General features: G+C 58.9%; 2 protein-coding genes across 2 annotated transcripts in view; one reads left to right on the forward strand and one right to left on the reverse strand.

Annotated features, from left to right (window-relative positions):
- STK32C (serine/threonine kinase 32C) overlaps window positions 1–18,285 on the reverse strand; it is a 39,989-nt gene that overhangs the window by 14,169 nt on the left and 7,535 nt on the right. The window lies entirely within an intron of this gene.
- Window positions 8,770–11,138, forward strand: LOC102255441. Its single transcript, XM_005879652.2, has 2 exons — window positions 8,770–9,672; window positions 9,798–11,138. The coding sequence occupies exons 1-2, from the start codon at window positions 9,284–9,286 to the stop codon at window positions 10,657–10,659; spliced, it is 1,251 nt and encodes a 416-aa protein (XP_005879714.1). The 5' UTR covers window positions 8,770–9,283; the 3' UTR covers window positions 10,660–11,138.

The following is an 18,285-nucleotide window of genomic DNA, read 5'->3' on the forward strand; positions in this document are numbered from 1 at the left end:
CATTTGGGCAAAGAGATGAGGGTGTGAGACAGAGTCCCTGGGCTGCGGTTGATGTGATTGGGCTGCCAAATTCCTACGTGCGACTTCTGCTGTGTGATGCTGGAGGTGCACCTCCAAATTGCAGGGTAGGTGAAAGGAAGCGGTAATTCAACCCAACAGTCTCCCCCCCACCCACACACTCCTGGGTCTCTGCCAGGAGCCGGAGCAGCAGGAAGCCTGTCTGTGTGTCCGCGTGTCCTGCCCGCAGGGAGATGGCACAGCCGGCGCTCAGCCTCCACGGACCCGCTGCTGTACGGCCTCGTGGGCACAGCACAGCTCCTCCTGGGGCAGAGAAACTCGTAAACCCACCGTTCAGGAGCGTTTACTCTTCCGGGAGGGCCTTTATTTCGCGGAGTTGGAAGCACAGCATCGCTATGAAAATAGGTCATGGGATGCAGCCGAGTGACGAGTTTTAATTCTCTTTCCCCAGGGCTGGCACCCTGCCGGCCCAGACCCAGGCCACGTCCTTCTGAGGGCTGCTGCCTGGTTCTGGGTCACCGAACGGAGCCCCCTGATCCTGGAGCCACCTCCTCACGACTTGCCTGAGCGCTCAGTCCAAAGCCCAGACATAGCCCTCAAGGGGACATCTAACGATGTTCTGGAGTGTGTCACCCCATCTCAAGAGCCAGCCCCCAGGAGAGCCGGGGAGCTCTTTCCAGAGTGGGGTCCGGGCTCCCACGGACTCGGTCCCAGGGAGACTAACGCAGCCCATTCCTGGAGGCTGTGCCGGGGACGGCCCTGTCACATGGCGCTCCACATGGGCTGTGTCAGGGGTCCCACAACCTCAGGCTCAGGGTAAAGGTGGCTGGAGGGAGAGGGCAGGGGTCCAAACAGGGTGTCGACGGGCCCCCCGGGTCCAGGTCGGCCCAGGAACTCAGCGCTGCGGTTGCAGTTAGCACAGAACCCAGGGGAAATGTGGGTAATGTCTGAGCACTTTTTTCCCAAAAAACAGGGCGACGACTTGCCCTTCCTTCCTCTGTGCCCAGCTCGGCCCTGCACCCACTTGAGGTTCAGCCCAGCGCTCGGGACAGACGAGGCCCAGGGAGGTGCGGCAGAGAGCGGTCCCCTCACAAGCCAGGCTTTTCTCAACACAGACAAAAAGTTGCCCCCAACGAGGAAAGCAAGAGGGAAGATGGCCCGGGGAGGGTAAAAATAGAGCCGCTGCGGAGTCGTGAGTCACCGCTACTGTGACCCGTGACACAACGAGGGCTCCCCCCACAGACCTGGAGGGCCACCTGCTCTGACCCCCCTCCCCAAGTCTTAATGCCGTCAGAGCCTGGGAAGTGGGGGCCCCAGACAGTCTGCAGGAGCCTGAGGAAGGTGAGCAAGTCCTGGGCACGGCTGGACCCGAACCCGCCCAACCTTTCCCTCTCAGCCTGCCTCCCCCGTCACCTAGGAGAGGCCCAGCCCCCAGAGCATCCCTGGGACAACCAGCGCTCTGTCCCTGGGAGAAGGCTGTAACGATAAATCACATGTGGCAAGTCCCATCTGATGACCCAGAAAACTCTGGAAGAGAGTCGTCGCCTGGCCCTGGCCTGCCCTCTGCAGAGCTGGTGGTCGGTCCTGCCCGGGCTCCTCAAAGGCAGCACAGGGCCCACTCCACCACCTCGGGGCGCACAGGCCAGCCCACCTGTGTCAACAGGACACCTGCACGCAGAGGGGAGGTCACCAGATGGCCACCTCAAAGACACACCAGGGCCCTGACCTGCTCACCACCTGTCCTCAAGGTGTCCTCATGTCCTTACCGCTTTTCCTTCTCAGAGCAATGCAGCGAGGGGTGAACTCGCCCACTTTACAGGTGAGAAAACTGAGCTGAGAGTCCGGCAGAGTCTCAGTAAAGGACTTCGGGACCCTCGAGGCAGAAGAGAGGATGGAGTTCTCCTGAACTTCAATCCCCTCACAGGGACCTTGACCCAGGGTTTCCGTGGCCCCTGAGGATGTCTTAAGACTCCCCTCCCCCGACCCCTGGGGCAGGAAGGTCCATGTCAAAGTGGACAAGAGGGTGTTGGCTCTGGCCTCTGACCTTAGACTCCTCAGCCTCGAAGGGAACCTGGCTGAGCATGACGTGTGCTGCCCACTGGTCTGGGAGGACCCAGCCAGGTACCTGCCACCCAGTCAGGGCGGGCAGCAGCACTCGTGGGCAGCCACCTGTGCCCCGAGTCCTCCCGGGGCCCTGGCTCAGCCTCATGAGGTAAAGGACAGCTTCTCGACGGTCCAAGCAGCCACCTGAGCTGGAAGGAGCCGGGGAGGGGCTCTGTCCTCAGCTGGCATCGCAGCCCGGCCAGCACCCTGCCCTGCAGGACCCTGCTGTTCCCTCCATCTGGGACGCTTCTGCACCCACTCCCTTCCTGGGCACCCTGTGCCCGCAGAGCGCTCACCACCCCACCTGTGCCTGCTTGCTCACTGTGTCCCCAACCATGGCCCCCCAGGCAGCCCTGAGGCCGGCCCTCAGCACCAGGGAGGCCCGAGGGCAGGAGCAAGGCCAGCACCTGTCATCTCTGAGGAACAGACACAGCCCAGACCTGCACCAGGCAAGAGGCAGAGCGGAGGCCTCTGGGGTTTGGGTTCCAGAGCAATCCTGTCTTCTGGTGCCAGGAAGGCACCAGGGCCAGCAGGCGTGGGTGCCTTCTATCCCAGGCTGGACCCTGTGGGATTCGGGGAGACCACGTGGGGAGACCCACATCTGCTTACAGTAAAGCTTTGGCCCATAAAACATGTTTAGTGGCAACTTCCCACTGTGTATCCCGGATCCTGCCTGGTCTACAATAGCCTGGAATTGTGTTCCGGTGTTTCACAGGGACAGCCACAGGCGGCACCAGAAACGTTCATAAATGAGTGATGAAGGCACCAGCCCAGGTCAGTACAGCATCTCCGGCCGCCTGAGGCCCAGCTCCTCCTGGTCCGGCGGGGTGTCACCCAGCGCAGGATGGCAGAGGGGTCCTGCTGTCCAAGGCCCCCGCTGGCTGCCTCCCCCCAGCACCTCCCACAGGGACAGACCTCAAGGCCCACAGAGCCGCTGCGCCCCCTGTCTCAGCCCTGGACCCAGCCCCCGGAGCACAGATGAACAGGAGAGCAGCGAGGACTGGGAGCTGGGTGGAGGGAGCCGCCTTGACAGGCAGGGGGCCAGGGAGAAGGAGGGGGAGGAACAGGCCTGTGGAGCAGCTGAGCCCTAAACCCTGAAGTGGGGTTGTAGCGAGGGGACTGGCCAGGGAAGGGCACCCCTGGATGACGGGCAGGCCCTGTCCCTGGGAGGTCTCTGTATCTTCATGCAGGTGGGCAGATGGAAAGCCCCAGCCCTGTGGCTTCACCCCCAAGTCCGTGGCAGCCCTCCCTCTGCAGACCCCACTGCTGGGTGCCACCCACCTCGTTCCTGCTCACACCTCCCCGCTCCAGGCTGTTCTCAGCCGCCCTGACCCAACCTCACGCGGCCTTCTGAGCCCCTCCCTCCTTAGCACTGCCTGGAGCCCTGCTCATGTGAGCCCCACATTTGGGGTGTGTGTGCCTCCTGGGCGCTCAGGGTCGATGTGGGGAGCCCAGCCATGGATCCGTGAGGGCGAGATTCACCCAAGGGTATGGACTGCCAGGAAGCGAGAGAGGGAGTGGGTTCTGGAGAACGGCAGTCCCTGGGGTCGGCGTCAGCAACCCCAGCGCCTCCAGAGAACCGGGCTGCAGGTGGGAGCAGAGCGCCCTCCCCCACTGGATTCAGGCTCATGGGCACAGCCCTATGGGCTCCCGCACATTGATCAGACATGCTTCTGGGCACAGGGGTTGGAGTGGGCTCAGCCGGTTGGAAAGGCTCCAAGAGAGCATCACACCCTATGAGCAGGTGGGGGACAGGAGCCCCAGCCTGGGGTGAGGCCAGGGGTGAGGAGCTGTGGGGACAGGCGAGAGGAGCCACAGCTGAGTCTCGGCCTGTGCAGCGATGGGCAGCGAGGCCGGGTGAGGTGAGGGCAGCAGTGCCAAGGCCCTCCCATTCCTGCTGCCGGAGCAGCCACAGGGCGGCCAGCCAGCGGCGGAGCGCACGTGGGAGCGGGCTAATTCGGAGATGCTCCATCACCAGGGACCTGAGCCACCCTGCACGGCCCGTGCTCAGCCTGGGGACCAGCCCGGGCCAAGGCAGAATCGCTGATCTCTGCTCACCCGTCCAGCAGCTGTGCCCACAGAATGTCACATGCTCGCTCGGGCCTTCCAGCCCACCCCAGCCTTCCCTGGCCCCTTCTCCCCACGTGGCTTCTCTGGTCGATATGAATGCACCGTGGGCTCAGTTTGTGCAGAGCAAGTCAGCTACGCAAGGGGGGCCATGCACCCCCTTTAGAAGCAGGGTGCCGAGTGCAGGCCTGGTCTCCTTTTAGGTCCCTTACAACCTGACCAGGATGGGAGAATTCACCCAGCACAGAATTCACTTTTATTCTGGAGCCCAATGGTACACCTCCGATCACACTTGTGTGTGCCTGTGTCTGTGGGTGCAGCTCTCTGTGTGTGCATGTGTGTGCCTGTGTGTGCGTGTGGGTGCAGCTCTCTGTGCATGTGTGTGCCTGTGCCTGTGTGTGCAGCTCTCTGTGTGTGCATGTGGGTGCGTGTGGGTGCAGCTCTCTGTGCATGTGTGTGCCTGTGTCTGTGTGTGCAGCTCTCTGTGTGTGCATGTGTGTGCGTGTGGGTGCAGCTCTCTGTGCATGTGTGTGCCTGTGCCTGTGTGTGCCTGTGCCTGCGTGTGCAGCTCTCTGTGTGTGCATGTGTGTGCGCGTGGGTGCGGCTCTCTGTGCATGTGTGTGCCTGTGCCTGTGTGTGCAGCTCTCTGTGCATGTGTGTGCATGTGGGTGCAGCTATCTGCCTGTGTGTGCATGTGTGCCCGTGCATGTGGGTGCGGCTCTCTGTGCATGTGTGTGCCCATGCCTGTGTGTGCATGTGTGCCCGTGCATGTGGGTGCAGCTCTCTGTGCATGTGTGCGCCCATGCCTGTGTGTGCATGTGTGCCTGTGCATGTGGGTGCGGCTCTCTGTGCATGTGGGTGCCTGTGCCTGTGTGTACATGTTGGTGCAGCTATCTGCCTATATGTGTGCCTGTGAGTGCAGCTCTCTGTGTGTGCCTGTGCCTGTGGGTGCCTGTGGTTGCAGATCTCCATGTGTGCATGTGTGTGCCTATGGGCGCAGGTCTCTGTGTGTACACGTGATTGCCTGTGCCTGTGGTGCAGCTCTCTGCCTGTGTGCATGTGTACTTGTATCTGTGTGTGTTGCGCATGCACAGTGGTGGGGTACGGAGGTCCTGCACACGGTCTGTTTGAGTGGGTGCACTGATTGCCCAGCCACAGGTCTGGCAGACGCATCCCACCTGGAGCCTTTACACTTCGCTGGGATCCCGGCAATTTCTGAGCTGTGGGAAGAAATGTGGCCTTTGGATGCTGCTGACTGAGCCAGATCTCTGTGTGAGTGTGTGTGTGTGAGAGAGAGAGGGAGAGAGAGAGACTCAGAGAGACTCAGGCAGTCCGGCAAGCTGCTGCGGGGGCAGGGAGGGTGTTTGGGAAAAATGTGTGGAGGCTGCAAGCATGGGGCCTCACAACCATTTATCACCCCCACTGCCCTGCTAAGCGCCACCTCCTCCATGCATATGCTGGCTGCTGGGCTCTGGCTGACGGATTGATTTATCCCCAAAGGCATGAAGGCCGTTCCTGAGCTAAGGAGAGTGCAGTGTCTCTCCCATGTGTCAGCTCACTAATCAAGAGCACCAGACCCAGCTGTCACCGCGCCCCACTACCTGGGAGCACCCCTCTACCTGGGAGCGCCCCTCATCTCGCCATGCAAAGGTGGGGCTGCCGGCCCACACACCCGAGCGTTCACCATCACTGACGTCCTATGTATCCACAGAAGCCTCACCAAGATCAGCTACTGTCTGCTCCGCCTTCCAAGGCCTCCAGGTAAACCAATGGGACATTCCTGTGCCCACCCATGGCCTCCCCCACCGCGCAGCCTCCACCAGGAGAGTCGCTGCTTGTCCTGAAAGGTGCTCTGAGAGTCAGGCTCAGAGAGTCCCTGGCAGACCCATGTTGGGGTGACTGTGGTGATGTCTGGGGGGGCAGCAAAGTGCCCCTGCAGCCCAAGCTCTCTCCCTCTCCACACCCAGTGCAGGCTTGTGAGCCAGTGAGGAGCGAATGAGTGAAGAGTAAAGGGCAGATAGAAAACCCCATCGCCCCACCCCTGCGCTCCCCAGCTCCCCCCGACGGGGCTTCCCCCTTCCAGCAGATTCCTGACTGGACGCTGGGCCTCGGTTACTTCGGTTACTTCGCTGCTGAGACTATGAGATGCTGAGAACTGGAATGAGTCCGAATGTTTGCAAGATGAGGAGCATTGTTCAGGCTGGAATCCAGGGTCCATGCAGAGAGTGGCATCCATCTCCAAGCCCGAGGGGTCATCAGGCAGGACAGGACAGACCTCTCCCAGTGGCCAGAGGACAGCAGAGGTGGGAGGCATGGTGGGCTGAGACCCCACGACCCAGCACTGCCCCCGCCCAGAGGAGCCCGCCCACCCTCGGGTTCTCTGATGCTGCCAGGCTGGGACTCGGGGGAGGGGACGACTCCTGTGGTCCCAGTGCGCCAGGCAGAGGGACGGCCTGGGGGGGGGGGGGAGGTCTGCCTGCCTGGGGACCGGCTGACAGCAGATGCAGTCACACACGGCAGCTGCCCGAGTCCCGTCCTGCATTTGGGTAAAGAGAAGCCAGGCGGGGCGGTTAGGAAAACTCACTATTTTAAATGCTACCTCACAGCGAGCCTGTGGTTTTATTTCAGACCTTTTCTTTCAAAAGATTTGCATATATTTTTTTAATGGAAAGTCGATATTTAAAGACTAATACATCGCGCCCAGCTGCTGGCTTTGCAGGAAGTACAGGCTGACAAACCCTTCCACAGGCCCGCTGGGCGATGCCGGCCTCCATGGGGTGCCCGCATCCGTTCACACAGTCCTTGGGGTGGGGTGGGATGCTGAGCCACAGGGAAAACCCGGTGCCCAGCGGGAAGAAGGAGGTGAACTTGGCTCGTGTGAAAGGGGCCAGGGGCACGGGGGTTCGCTCCCTGCCCTTTGAGGGAGCCGTGGCCTGTCTTGGCTCCGCAGAGTCTGGACTTGGTGCCATGAACAAATGATAAGGATGGGACCGTTGGTGGTGATCCGAACACTGTGAAAGCCCACGACAGCCATGGTTTTCCTCCAAAACCACAGCAGGTTCTCACGCCCCTCCTCTGTTTCCACCTCCCATTCCTCAGACACATTTCCTTCAACAGCCAGATGTCATGGCCTTACCCAACGACCGACCGACTGACCGTGAGGCCAGTGGCCAGCACCCCGCAGTTTCGAGCTCCGCCCCTCCCCCTAGACGGCTGGGTTCTGGGCCACCTACTCCCTGTAGCATTGGTGGGGATCCAAACACCGTGAAAGCCCACGACAGCCATGATTTCCCTCCAAAACCACAGCAGGTTCTCACGCCCCTCCCCTGTTTCCACCTCCCACTCCTCAGACACATTTCCTTCAACAGCCAGATGTCATGGTCTCACCCAATGACCGACCGACCAACCGTGAGGCCAGTGGCCAGCACCCTGCAGTTGCGAGCTCCACCCCTCCCCCTAGACGGCTGGGTTCTGGGCCACCTACTCCCTGTAGCCTCTCCTCTGGGGCTCAGTCAGTCCAGTCCCTTCACCCCGAAGTCCCTCGACACACCAGCTCCCAACCACAGTGTCCCCTCCTCCCCCGGCACCTTGTGAGGAAGGAACCGATGCTGTTCTGCCTTCTGCGGGGAGAGAGCATTTGCAGGGACGCCCAGCCTTTGGAACACTCGCCCCCCAGACCCCCTGGGACTGCAGCCCCCCTCTCTGGGTGGGAAGCAGGATGGGAGGGACCTGGGAGGAGGCAGGAGCCAGGACACCGCCCTGCAGCTCGGGCCGGCTCCCGAGGCCTCGCTCAGACCTTCGCTCGGGTCTGAACAGTTTCTCTGATGGATGATGTTCTGGTCACTGATTTTTCCAGTTCACAGAAGATTGGGAGGCAGACGTACGGCTAGGAAACAGCACAAAGACAGCAGGAAAAATGTTCAGGGAAGGATTCAAAAGGGAGAGTTTTAAGGAGAGCCATGAGGTGCCAAGAAGCTGAGGCTTTTGGGATTGGCCTGGGTTGGTACCCACCAGCCTGCACTCAGCCCTCCGGGTGTCGCCCAGCACGGGACGGGGACCTCCACTCTGAGCTGGTTCGCTGGGGCCCTGCGTGCTCTCTGAGAATGCCACACACAACGCACGCCGTGTTCCTGCTCCTGGCTCGGTTTCCTGGGCGACCCAGACAGGGCCCCATCCCCACACTGCAGAGCAAACATGCCGGTCTCCAGGGTAACAGCGGAGATGCCGGCTCCCTCCTGCAGCTCGGCGGGCTGACCTATCCTCCTGGAAAACGGTGGGTCTCTTTTAGGCCAAAATGGATAGAACTGAGGAAAGGCCTTATCTGGAGGCGGAGCCTACGACTTCTGTTCTCTTTCGTGTTTCTAAAAATAGGAGTCCGGAGGCCCGAGCAGCCCGGAGGTCTGCAATCCCGCGGGAGCCCAGGTTCGTGGTTTCCAGGAGGAGCGCCTTGGCCAGGATACAAAACCACGGGATGATGGGACAGGGTGGCCAGGCCTGCCCGCTCTCCCCGAAGCCGCTGGGGAGGGAGCCGGGCTGACCCTGTGCCCAGCGGCGGAGCACAGCAGCAGTCACAGAGCTCAAGGCCAGCCCCGCCCTTCCCATGCAGGGAGGAGGCCAGGCTGGGGGCTCCCTGGGGCCACACGCAGGCTCTGGGCCTTCGGGGATGTTGGGGTCCGACCTCTCCTGCGACCTGAGCAGGTTTCTTCTTCTGAGGAGGCCTCGGAGCCTGAAGAACCAGCCCAGCTTCCAGCCCACGGCCTCCGCTTGGGCGGCAAAGCGGGGTCACAGAGAGTTGGGTGGCCTGCTGGCCTGTGGACTCCTGAGCCTCTCACACATACAACGAATCCATGAGAGTTCTTAAAAAATGGATGATGGTGAATTTATCTGTAATTCTGGAACAAGGGGGGCCTTTCCAAATAGGAAACAACCCCCAGAAGCCCCCAAGGAAGGACTCTGTCAGAGGGTGGATGTCACCCCATTAAAAGCATAAAACTTTCGCACAGAGAAAAAATAATCTAAAAAAAAAAATCAAAATACTACAAACTGGGGAAAGGTATTTGCAATAAACATAACAAATGAGGGTGCACTTCCTTTAATGACAAGAAACCTATACAAGTTCGCAAGCAAGCCAACCCCACAGAAAAGGCAGGGGCGGGTCACACGAGGCAGCAAATCAGACGTGACACTGTGCCACCTCCCTCCCCATGTGCAGATGTCAGTCACCATGACAAGGAGACACCAGCGTGACTCTGCAAAGCACAAGGCTTGTTCCACGTCGAGCTGGAGGCGCTGGGCAGGTGCGGGGCCGAGCCTGCTGGGAGTGTCGGCGCCAGCTGTCGGCGGTCAGACGCACCGCCCTTTAGGGCGATGGAGCCGCTGCTGGGAAGCTCCACCATCGACACACACAGAAAATTCATCAAGATCAACGTGCGGTGATGCTCACAACCTATCATTCAAAACCAAAACAGTCCCGAGACAACCCAGGTGAGCGGGCATGTGCCCTGACTGGGAATCGAACCGTGACCTCCTGGTTCATAGGGTGACGCTCAACCACTGAGCCACGCCGGCTGGGCATGAATGGCTTTAAAAATATGTATATCCTCATGTAGCCCCCAAGGATGTGGTCCTGGAGCTCAGCCTGGAAAGGCCTGGAAACACTGTCTAGGAAACGGAAATGTCACTTGGAGAACATGGCTCTGGGAAGACGACGGTTGCAGACGGGAAGTTTCCACTTTGCAGCTGGTAAGATGGTTTTTGTCGGCCCTTGGAAGCCCTTCAGAACTGGCTCAGGGAGCAGAGACACCCCCAGACCTCGAGGGAGACACTGAGATGTCGGGGCTCCTCCCACGCGAGTATTTCAGCCCCTGGGAGGCAGGAGGTGGTCTGAGCTCTGAGCAGTCGCTGGAGGATGGAGCACCCTCCCCGCCCAAGAGGAATCGTGTTTCCAGGAGAAGGTTGTTCCCGCCTCCATCCGCACCCCCTCCCCCAACCCTGAACGGGAGATCCGTGCTCTGGGCCCACGGTCTCCTTCCCTGCCCAGCCAGCCGAGGCTCAGCCACCGTCCACACACCCACAGTGCCGCCAACGTGGGCGGCGGGGAGGCGCTCACCATGCAGCACTGCGCCCGCCGGGCTCAGGAGGAGCTGGGGCTGCGCTCAAAATACCCGGAGCACCCCTTCCAGGCGCCACGTTCGCTGCTCCCTCTGGGCTTTGCAGAACCACCCACCATGGAGCTCCAGAAAAGGCAGACTCATGCCGTCCCCTCCGTGGCCACGTGTCCCCAGGCAGAGCAAGGCCACCAGCCCGGACAGAAAGGCTCCCGTGTCTCCTTCCCCAGGTGCCAGGACCCGCAGCCTCCAAACAGAGCCCACGGTCCTCCCCTCTCCGAGCAGCTTCCTGGCAGTTTTTTCCCAGGGGGGTGGGGGCAGCTACCCAGCCTGCACCTGCCGGCCGGCCTGTGCTGCTCATTGAACTGAGGGCCACAGGCTTTGCCAGTCAAGTCCCCACTAAAGGAAGCAAAGCCGGTGACTGTCAGGAAAAGGCAGCACAGAACATCCTGACCACCGCTCCCCTGATGGGACCAGGGGCCCTCCGTTCAATGTCCTGCCACCAGCCGCCACTCTTCCGGGCACTGAGCCCGCGGAGTGCTTCCACAGCGTCCTATTGTCACCGGAGGGCAGGGAAGGCGCGGTGTTCCTGGGACGAGGCCCAGAATGGGCAAAGTGACCACCCACTGGTCCCGCCCCGTGGAGGAGGGCGAGTCGTCTTCAGCCCCTACGCCTCCTCTCGGGGCTGAGGTCTGAAGAGGCCGGCCCTGCGCTGGGTTCGCTGGGCCCAGGGGCCCCACGTCCTCTGCTCCCCCACAGGGGACCACTGTCAACACGGACACCCCACCAGGGAGGAAGGATGAGGCCTGGGCAGCACAGGTGGGCGCCACGGGGCGGGGTGGGGCGGGACCAGGGCTCTGGGATAGGCGGCACCTGGTCCTCCCAGCTGAGGGCTCCGTGCTCATTGACTGTAGCCGTGGAGGCAGCCCGGGAAGGCCTTCCCTTCACCCAGGCGGAGTGACCTGCGGGCCAGCGGCCGCAGGGACAAAGGTAAGCCAGAGGGGAGACTCGAAGGGACAGAGCAGAGCAGACCAGAAGGCCGTCACTGACACTCCACAGCAGAGACTGAGCAGGCGCTGGCTCCTGGGGGGTTGGGGGGAGGGGAGGGGCGCTCCCTCTGTGACCAGCTGCAGGCAGGAGCCTGGACACGAATTCACCCGGGGCACAGGCTCTGCTGGGAGGGCCAGTGGGCGTCCTGATGGGCCGGCTCCGGGCCGCGGGGAAGGACCTGGCCTCCAGAAGGGCCGCTGTGCTCCGTGGGTGCAGAGGAGGCAGGCAAGGGCCCAGCGTTCCCAGATCGGGGCCAGGGCGGGCGGGAATGAGAGCAGGCAGCTGTTCCCAGGAGCCCGGCGGGCCAGTGCCTGCTGCAGAGCCGAGGCCACTGGAGGGAAGTGGGGGACCCGTGGAGCTCTCGTGGAGGCGCTGCGTGAGGAAGTGAGCGGATGAGGCTGAGGGGGCTGTCTGGCGCTGCTGCGGGGTGAATTGTGAAACCATCAGCTGTCGCCGCCCACTCCCCTCCCCACGGCCCCAGATGGCTCCCACTCTCCCCACGCTCTGCTGGGACCCACTCCCAGACTGCTCCTCCTTGTGTCTGCCAGGCCCCGCCCCGCCCCACACCTTCCCCACTGCAGCCGAAGGACAAGGGGGCTCAGAGGTGACAGAGGAGCCAAGACAGAACAGCACCCCTGCCCATGTGGCTCAGAATGTGGTCTCCCCGTCACAGATTCTCCAAAATCCAGGCCTTGCTGCTGAGGCCCTGAGGGTGTCCACAGCTCAGCCTCCACTGGCCAGTTGAAGGGAGGCATCTCGTGGACACAGGGACACGGTGGTAAAGCGACTTCCACCAGGCAGGCTTGAGGACACTCTCCCCCCTTCTCAAACTGCAGGGCCCTGGCAGGTGCTGCCAGAAAACAGGCTGGAGCAGGTCAGGAGGCAGCAGCTCACCTGGAGAACACGGGAAGGGGCAGCCCCGGGGCTGCAAAGCCATCCCCATGCAGGGAAGCAGCGGCAGGGCTGCAGCCGGACCACCTGTCCCAGCGACGGGGAGAGCTCAGAGTACAGCATAGACCTGCAGCGCTGGGTGGACAGTGAGCAAGATCGACCCTCAATCCCTCGCGTTCAAACATGGGGAGATGGATGATAAACAATTAACAGATGGCGCCCTGGCCAGGTAGCTCAGTTGGTTAGAGCATCACCCTGCTATGCCAAGGTTGCGGGTTCCATCCCTGGACAGGACACATACAAGAATCAACCCAATGAATGAATAAATAAGTGGAACAACAAATACCTCTGTCTCTCTTTCCTCTCTCTCCCAAATCAATAAATAAAATAACTAAAAACAAACAACAGATGGGAAATAAAAAGAATAGCAAGACTGCAGACTCAAACACATCAATATGTACATTCAAGTACATGGATTAACCATCCAATTAAAAAAACAGACATTTTCAGGCTGGACTTTAAAAAGCAAGACTCAACTATATGCTATTTATGAAAGAACTACTTCCCATTTAAAGATACAGATGGGGTGAAAACAAATCTATCCCACAAATACGAACTGAAAGCAAGTGGCCAAATTAATATCAAATGGAGTTCAAGGCAAGGAGTATTACCCCCAATAAAGAGGGATGTTTCATTGTGATAAAAGGATGGAAAGACCTCACTACTCAATGTGAACACAGCTGGGAACAGGCGAGGTGTGGGAGGCGCAGCCAGACAGAAGGAAAGGAAGATACAGACTAGCCCAGAGAGCTGGACCAGTCCTTTCCTTGTCATCATAGACAAGAAAGAGAGAGAAAACACAGAATACTGCTATAAAAGGGAGGCATCCCTACAAACGTCACCAGGAAAATAACCACCTTATGCCAACCAACTCAACCACTTCCATGAAATGGACAGATTCCATTCCGTAAAGACACAAATAACCAACAGTAACACGAGAATACTGGGACCCCTGAAGCCCCCATACCTATGAAGGAAACCGAATGTCTGTTCAAACCTTCCACAAAAACTCCAGGCTCCGGTGCCCTCACTTGGGAATTCCAGCGGGAATCCCAGCAGGCATTTCATGGAGAAAGAACACCCGCCTCACCCAGGCTTTCTCAGAAATCAGAGGAGGAGCAGCCCCCTCCGGCTGTGCTGTGCAGCCAGCAGAGACCCCATACCAACACCAGACCCGGAGGTCACGAGACCAGAAAACCTACAGCCGTGACCCCGACGAGCGCAGATGTGATCACGGGTGAAGTAGGAGGAAGCTGCACTCAGCAATGCGAGGTGGGCACACCGTCCAGAAGTCAGTCGATGCAGCTGACCACATTGGCTGAGTGAAGGAGGAAAAGATGTGACCACCCCACAGACCAGGAAACGCATTTGACTAACTTCAACAACCATGAGTGGTTTAAAAACAAGAAGCTCGGAGAAGGCGTCATACTTCACGGCGAAATCCTGAACGTTCTCTCTGAGACCAGGAAAAAGGCAAGGGTGTCTGCTTGCTCCACGTCTGTGCACCATTGTGCGAGAGATGCCAGACAGCGCAGTAAATGTGCAAAAAGCAAGAACTAAAAATGTCTTTACTCAGCAGTGACATGACTGTGACATAGAAAACCCTGGGAACTCTACAAACAAGATACTGGAATAGGTGAGTTCAGCAAGGTTTTAGGTTACAGTCAATATGTAACAATTGATTTTAAAAATACGAAATATGTAGGAACAAATGAAAATGTACAACGCCTGCACAGTGACAACCGTAACGCATGCTGACAGACATGAAGGCAGACTTAATGCCACGACAGAATAAACGCCGAGACACGGAATGTTCGTGGGCTGGGAAACTCCCATAGTCAGAGGTCCGTTCTCTCCGAATTGATCAGTAGACTCAGTGCAGCCCCAATCAAGATCAGCCAGCTGCTCGTAGGAGCTGACAGACAGATGCTAACGAACACCAGGGAAAGGCCACACATCTGGAACAGTCAAGACAACCTGAAAAGGAAAACCACGCTGGAGGCCCACACATCTGCTTTCAAGGCTTTCTATAAAGCTGTGGTCCTCAATACAGTGCGGGGTTGGTGTAAAGACAGACATACAGATCAATGCGACAGGACGGAGGCCAGAAAAGGCCCATGGTTATGGGCTTTCAAGAAAGGTGCCGGGGAACTTCAATGGGGAAGGACAGTTATTTCAGGACTCGGGGCTGGGTCACACAGATATCCACGCTCAGGAGGAAGAGTAGGAGGAGGGAGGAAGGGGACAGGGAGAAAGAGAGAAAGAGAGAGAATGAGAGAAAGGAGAACCTGGACCCTTACTTCATATCAACACAAAAATCAACTTGAAATGGAATATAAACAAAAAGTAACCGCTAAGACCATAAAAATTCTAGAAGAAAACAAAGGAGAAAATCTTTGTGGCCATGACTTGGGCAAGTATTTCCTAGAGAGGACCCCAAAAGAGTGAACCGTAAGGAAGAAACCAATGAAAACTGGACTTCATCAAAATTTAAAACTCCTTTTCCAAAATCAGCGTTAAGAAGTGAGAGGGAAGGAGGGCTGTGCAGACCTGGCCCCCCCCCCGGCCACGGGCCGGCTCCAGCGCACAGCTGGACTGACCTCAGGCGTGCAGGGGACTTCCTGGGGTGATAGCGACAGTCCACAGTCGATGGCAGTGGTGGTGACAGGACCGCACACCACTATCAGAACTCACTGAATCACATTCTTAAAACGAAAGGGTTTATTTTTATGTAAATTACGCTTCAATAAAGCGGATTTCCAAAATTAACCATTTCTATTCCTGGCCTTGAGCCCCACCCTCTCACACATCAGCTCGTCCATTCTCTCTTTCTATTCACTTCAGTTGGATTCAACAAGCATCTATCGAGCGCGTAGTATGGGCAAGGCCGTGTGGAGTCCAAAGTCAACAGAACGCGGCCTTGCCCTCGTGTCTTTGCTTCGTTCTGAGGAGGATTCCCCTGCCGCGGGAGCTCACTGTTGGAACACGAAGAGCTGAAATCAAGAGAGTCCTGCACTCGGAGCCGGGGAAATCACCAGAGAGTAAGTGGTGATTAACGGAGACTTTCTGAACCTTTCAATTAACTCAGTCGGAAGAGGAGCGAACGTGTCTTCTCTGGGGCATTGCAGTTTTCTTTAATTAAGAGGAATCGGAGTTCATGTTGTAAAAGTTTCTTGAGAGCCCACTGGGTCCAAAGCCAGGACTGCCTGGGTCTGGGTGACAGCTGTCCCCCCCCTTTCTCAGCCTGTGATGCTCTCACTCCAGGACTGCACTCGTGGCCTGAAGATTTGTCACCAGCGAGAGGGCAGGGCTCAGCTCTCCAAGGCCAGGAACCCTGGGAACAGGACGCCTCCCCCATCACCCTCCCCTGGCCCTTGCCCTCGGGGGTGGAAGTGATGAGCGTGATAGGCAAGCTGCACATCTCACCTCCAGCCCCGACACACAGCTCTGACCACGCCTGCCACCCGGCACTGGAGACTCTGCCTGCAGACAGGTGGACAGACACATGGCTCCGAGTCCGCCCATGTGCACAGGGTGGCCATTCCTAACCTCCCGCCCCAATGAGCTGGGTGCTGGCAGTAGGGAGTGGGCAGTCCACCTCCCTGTCCGCCCAACAGAGAAGGGGGCTGGAGGCAGAGCTCACAGATGGGGTCCATGGTTGGCTCTGCCTCCCCTCAAACACCAGGCCTCTCTCAAGATCCCAGGCTTCCCCTGCAGGGACCCCAACAATTCCAGCTCCTCCTTAAAGACGCGAGCAGCGACATCAGGGGCAGCAGTCGGCGCCACCACGGCCCCTTGCACTCCCACGGGCAAAGCAGTCCACGCGAGTGGACGACCCGGGCAGCCACGTGGGAGTCTGGTGTGGTGTGCACACCCCAGGGCACTCTTGTGCAAGCAGGGGCCCTCACTGGACTGAGGATGGGGTCTCGGCTGCTGTTTGTATGTACTTGTTTGTGAGTGAGTGCACACACAACTACATACAAACACAATCTTATACCCTCACAAATGCATACGCACCCATACTCACACATGCACTCATAAACACATCCGTGCACAATCTCACCCTCACACGTTCATACGTGTGCATAAGTATACCCACAACCTATGCACATAAACATTCACTCATACATGCACACCTGCACACATCTTCATACACACTTCTGCCCATACTCACACACATTTGCACATACTTGTACTCTCACACACATTTGCACACACACTTGTGCTCACACGCACACTCAGGTTGACCCACACCCCCAGGACGGCTCGATAGCCTTAGGGTGTCAGCCCTGGAGCCCCCAAAGTGCCCTGGTGTTGGTAATAACGGGTAAGTGGGGCCAGGCTGTGCAGGTCACAGGCCTCCGCCCGCCCCTGGGAGCCTGGTCCTGGCCTGGCTCTGAGGCCCACGTGAGGCATTGCCTCTCTGAGCCTCTTTGGTCTCGTCTGCAAGCTGAGGCCACGACTGGACCATCGGTCTCTGGGACGTTCTGGCCCAGGAGGCATGATGCCAGAGGGGGGACTCCTGAAGGCGATCAGAATCAACACCGAATCCCCCGTTCCATCAGCCACACCTCGATGGCACTTCCCCGCTGTGGCTGTTCTCGCAGGTTAGAGCAGTGGGGCCGTGTGGCAATGTCAGAGGCACGACTGTCACCAACACAGAGGTGTGCCCTGGCATCCGTGGATAGAGGCCAGGGATGCTCTAACATTCGACAGGGCCCAGCCGGCCCACCGCACGGAACGGCCCGCCCAGGTGTCAGCATGCTGAGCCAGCCTGGGTCAGAGGTGGCCCCTGCCCCCTTCTCCAGCCCCCGCTCCCAGCTCAGTCTGTGGAAGGGCAGGGGGTCCTGCAGACAGAGCCACACCCAGCTGAGGTCCCCGAGCCGCCTCCCGCACAGTGACTGCCCCAGGCAGCACCCGGCCTGGACACGAGGCACCCCTCTGCTCATCGGCCAGCTTCTGGGCTCCTGTCAGACGTGTGTTTCATAACCAGCCCACATACCAAGTTTCCAGCCTAATTCAGGGAGCGGCTTTCCGGACAGTGGCGCCTGCTGCCACCGAGACTCATCCATCACATTTGGCCTCAAGGAAGATGCAGGCAGCCTCTGAGTCTCCTTCCCACAGCCGGGGCAGTGCCCCCCACTACCTCCCCCCCGCTTCCCCCCGCTGCTCCTGACTGTCCTCAAGCCCAGCTCTCTGGGCCTATCCCTGCGAGCACCCAGTCCGTGCTCACCGCTCTGACAGCCTGGAACAGAACAGCTCGCCCATCAGAGAAGGTGGAACAATCGGCAAGGACAGACAGAAGCCAGGGTCTGACCGTCCAAATGGCCACAGGCTCCTGTTGCCCATAGGGGTGGGGGGCCCTGTGCCTGGTCCCCCAGTGCCTTTGCCTCCCCCGCAGAAAGCACTGCTGAAGGGGCGAGACTCACACTGTGCCCTGAAGGCCCCGATTCTTTTGAAAAAGAGTTAGGACTCTGGGAGGTCCCTCTCTCTGAGGTCTGGCTGACTGGTCTCCCCCAAGCTGGCCCTTCTGTGAGAGCCCCCCACGCTGTACCCCTTCCCATATCACACTCACAAGGTCCCACCACTGAAAACAGAGCCCTCGCTGGGAAAAGCATAGCAGGCTGGGCTGGGGAGCGGGGGCCAGATTATTATTATTATTATTATTATTATTTATCCTCTCTGGAGGATATGCTGAGAGAGAGAGAGAAACATTGATATGAGAGAGAAACCTTGATTGGTTGCCTCCCATATGCACCCTAACTGGGGATCAAACCCACACCCAGTATGTGCCCTGAGTTGGAATTGAACCTTCAACCTTTCATTGCACAGGATGATGCTCAACTAACTGAGCCACTCTGGCTGGGGGGCCGGGGGGGGCACAATTTTAAAGTAGGCTTGAAGGACACGTGGTCATCAGTGCTTTCACCAAACCATTGCACCACCCGGCTGCCCATGTGCTTGGCAGGTGGCCCCTCTGGCCTCTGGG

The sequence above is a fragment of the Myotis brandtii genome, unplaced genomic scaffold (genome assembly GCF_000412655.1).
Source record: "Myotis brandtii unplaced genomic scaffold, ASM41265v1 scaffold604, whole genome shotgun sequence".
Taxonomy (NCBI): Eukaryota; Metazoa; Chordata; class Mammalia; order Chiroptera; family Vespertilionidae; genus Myotis; species Myotis brandtii.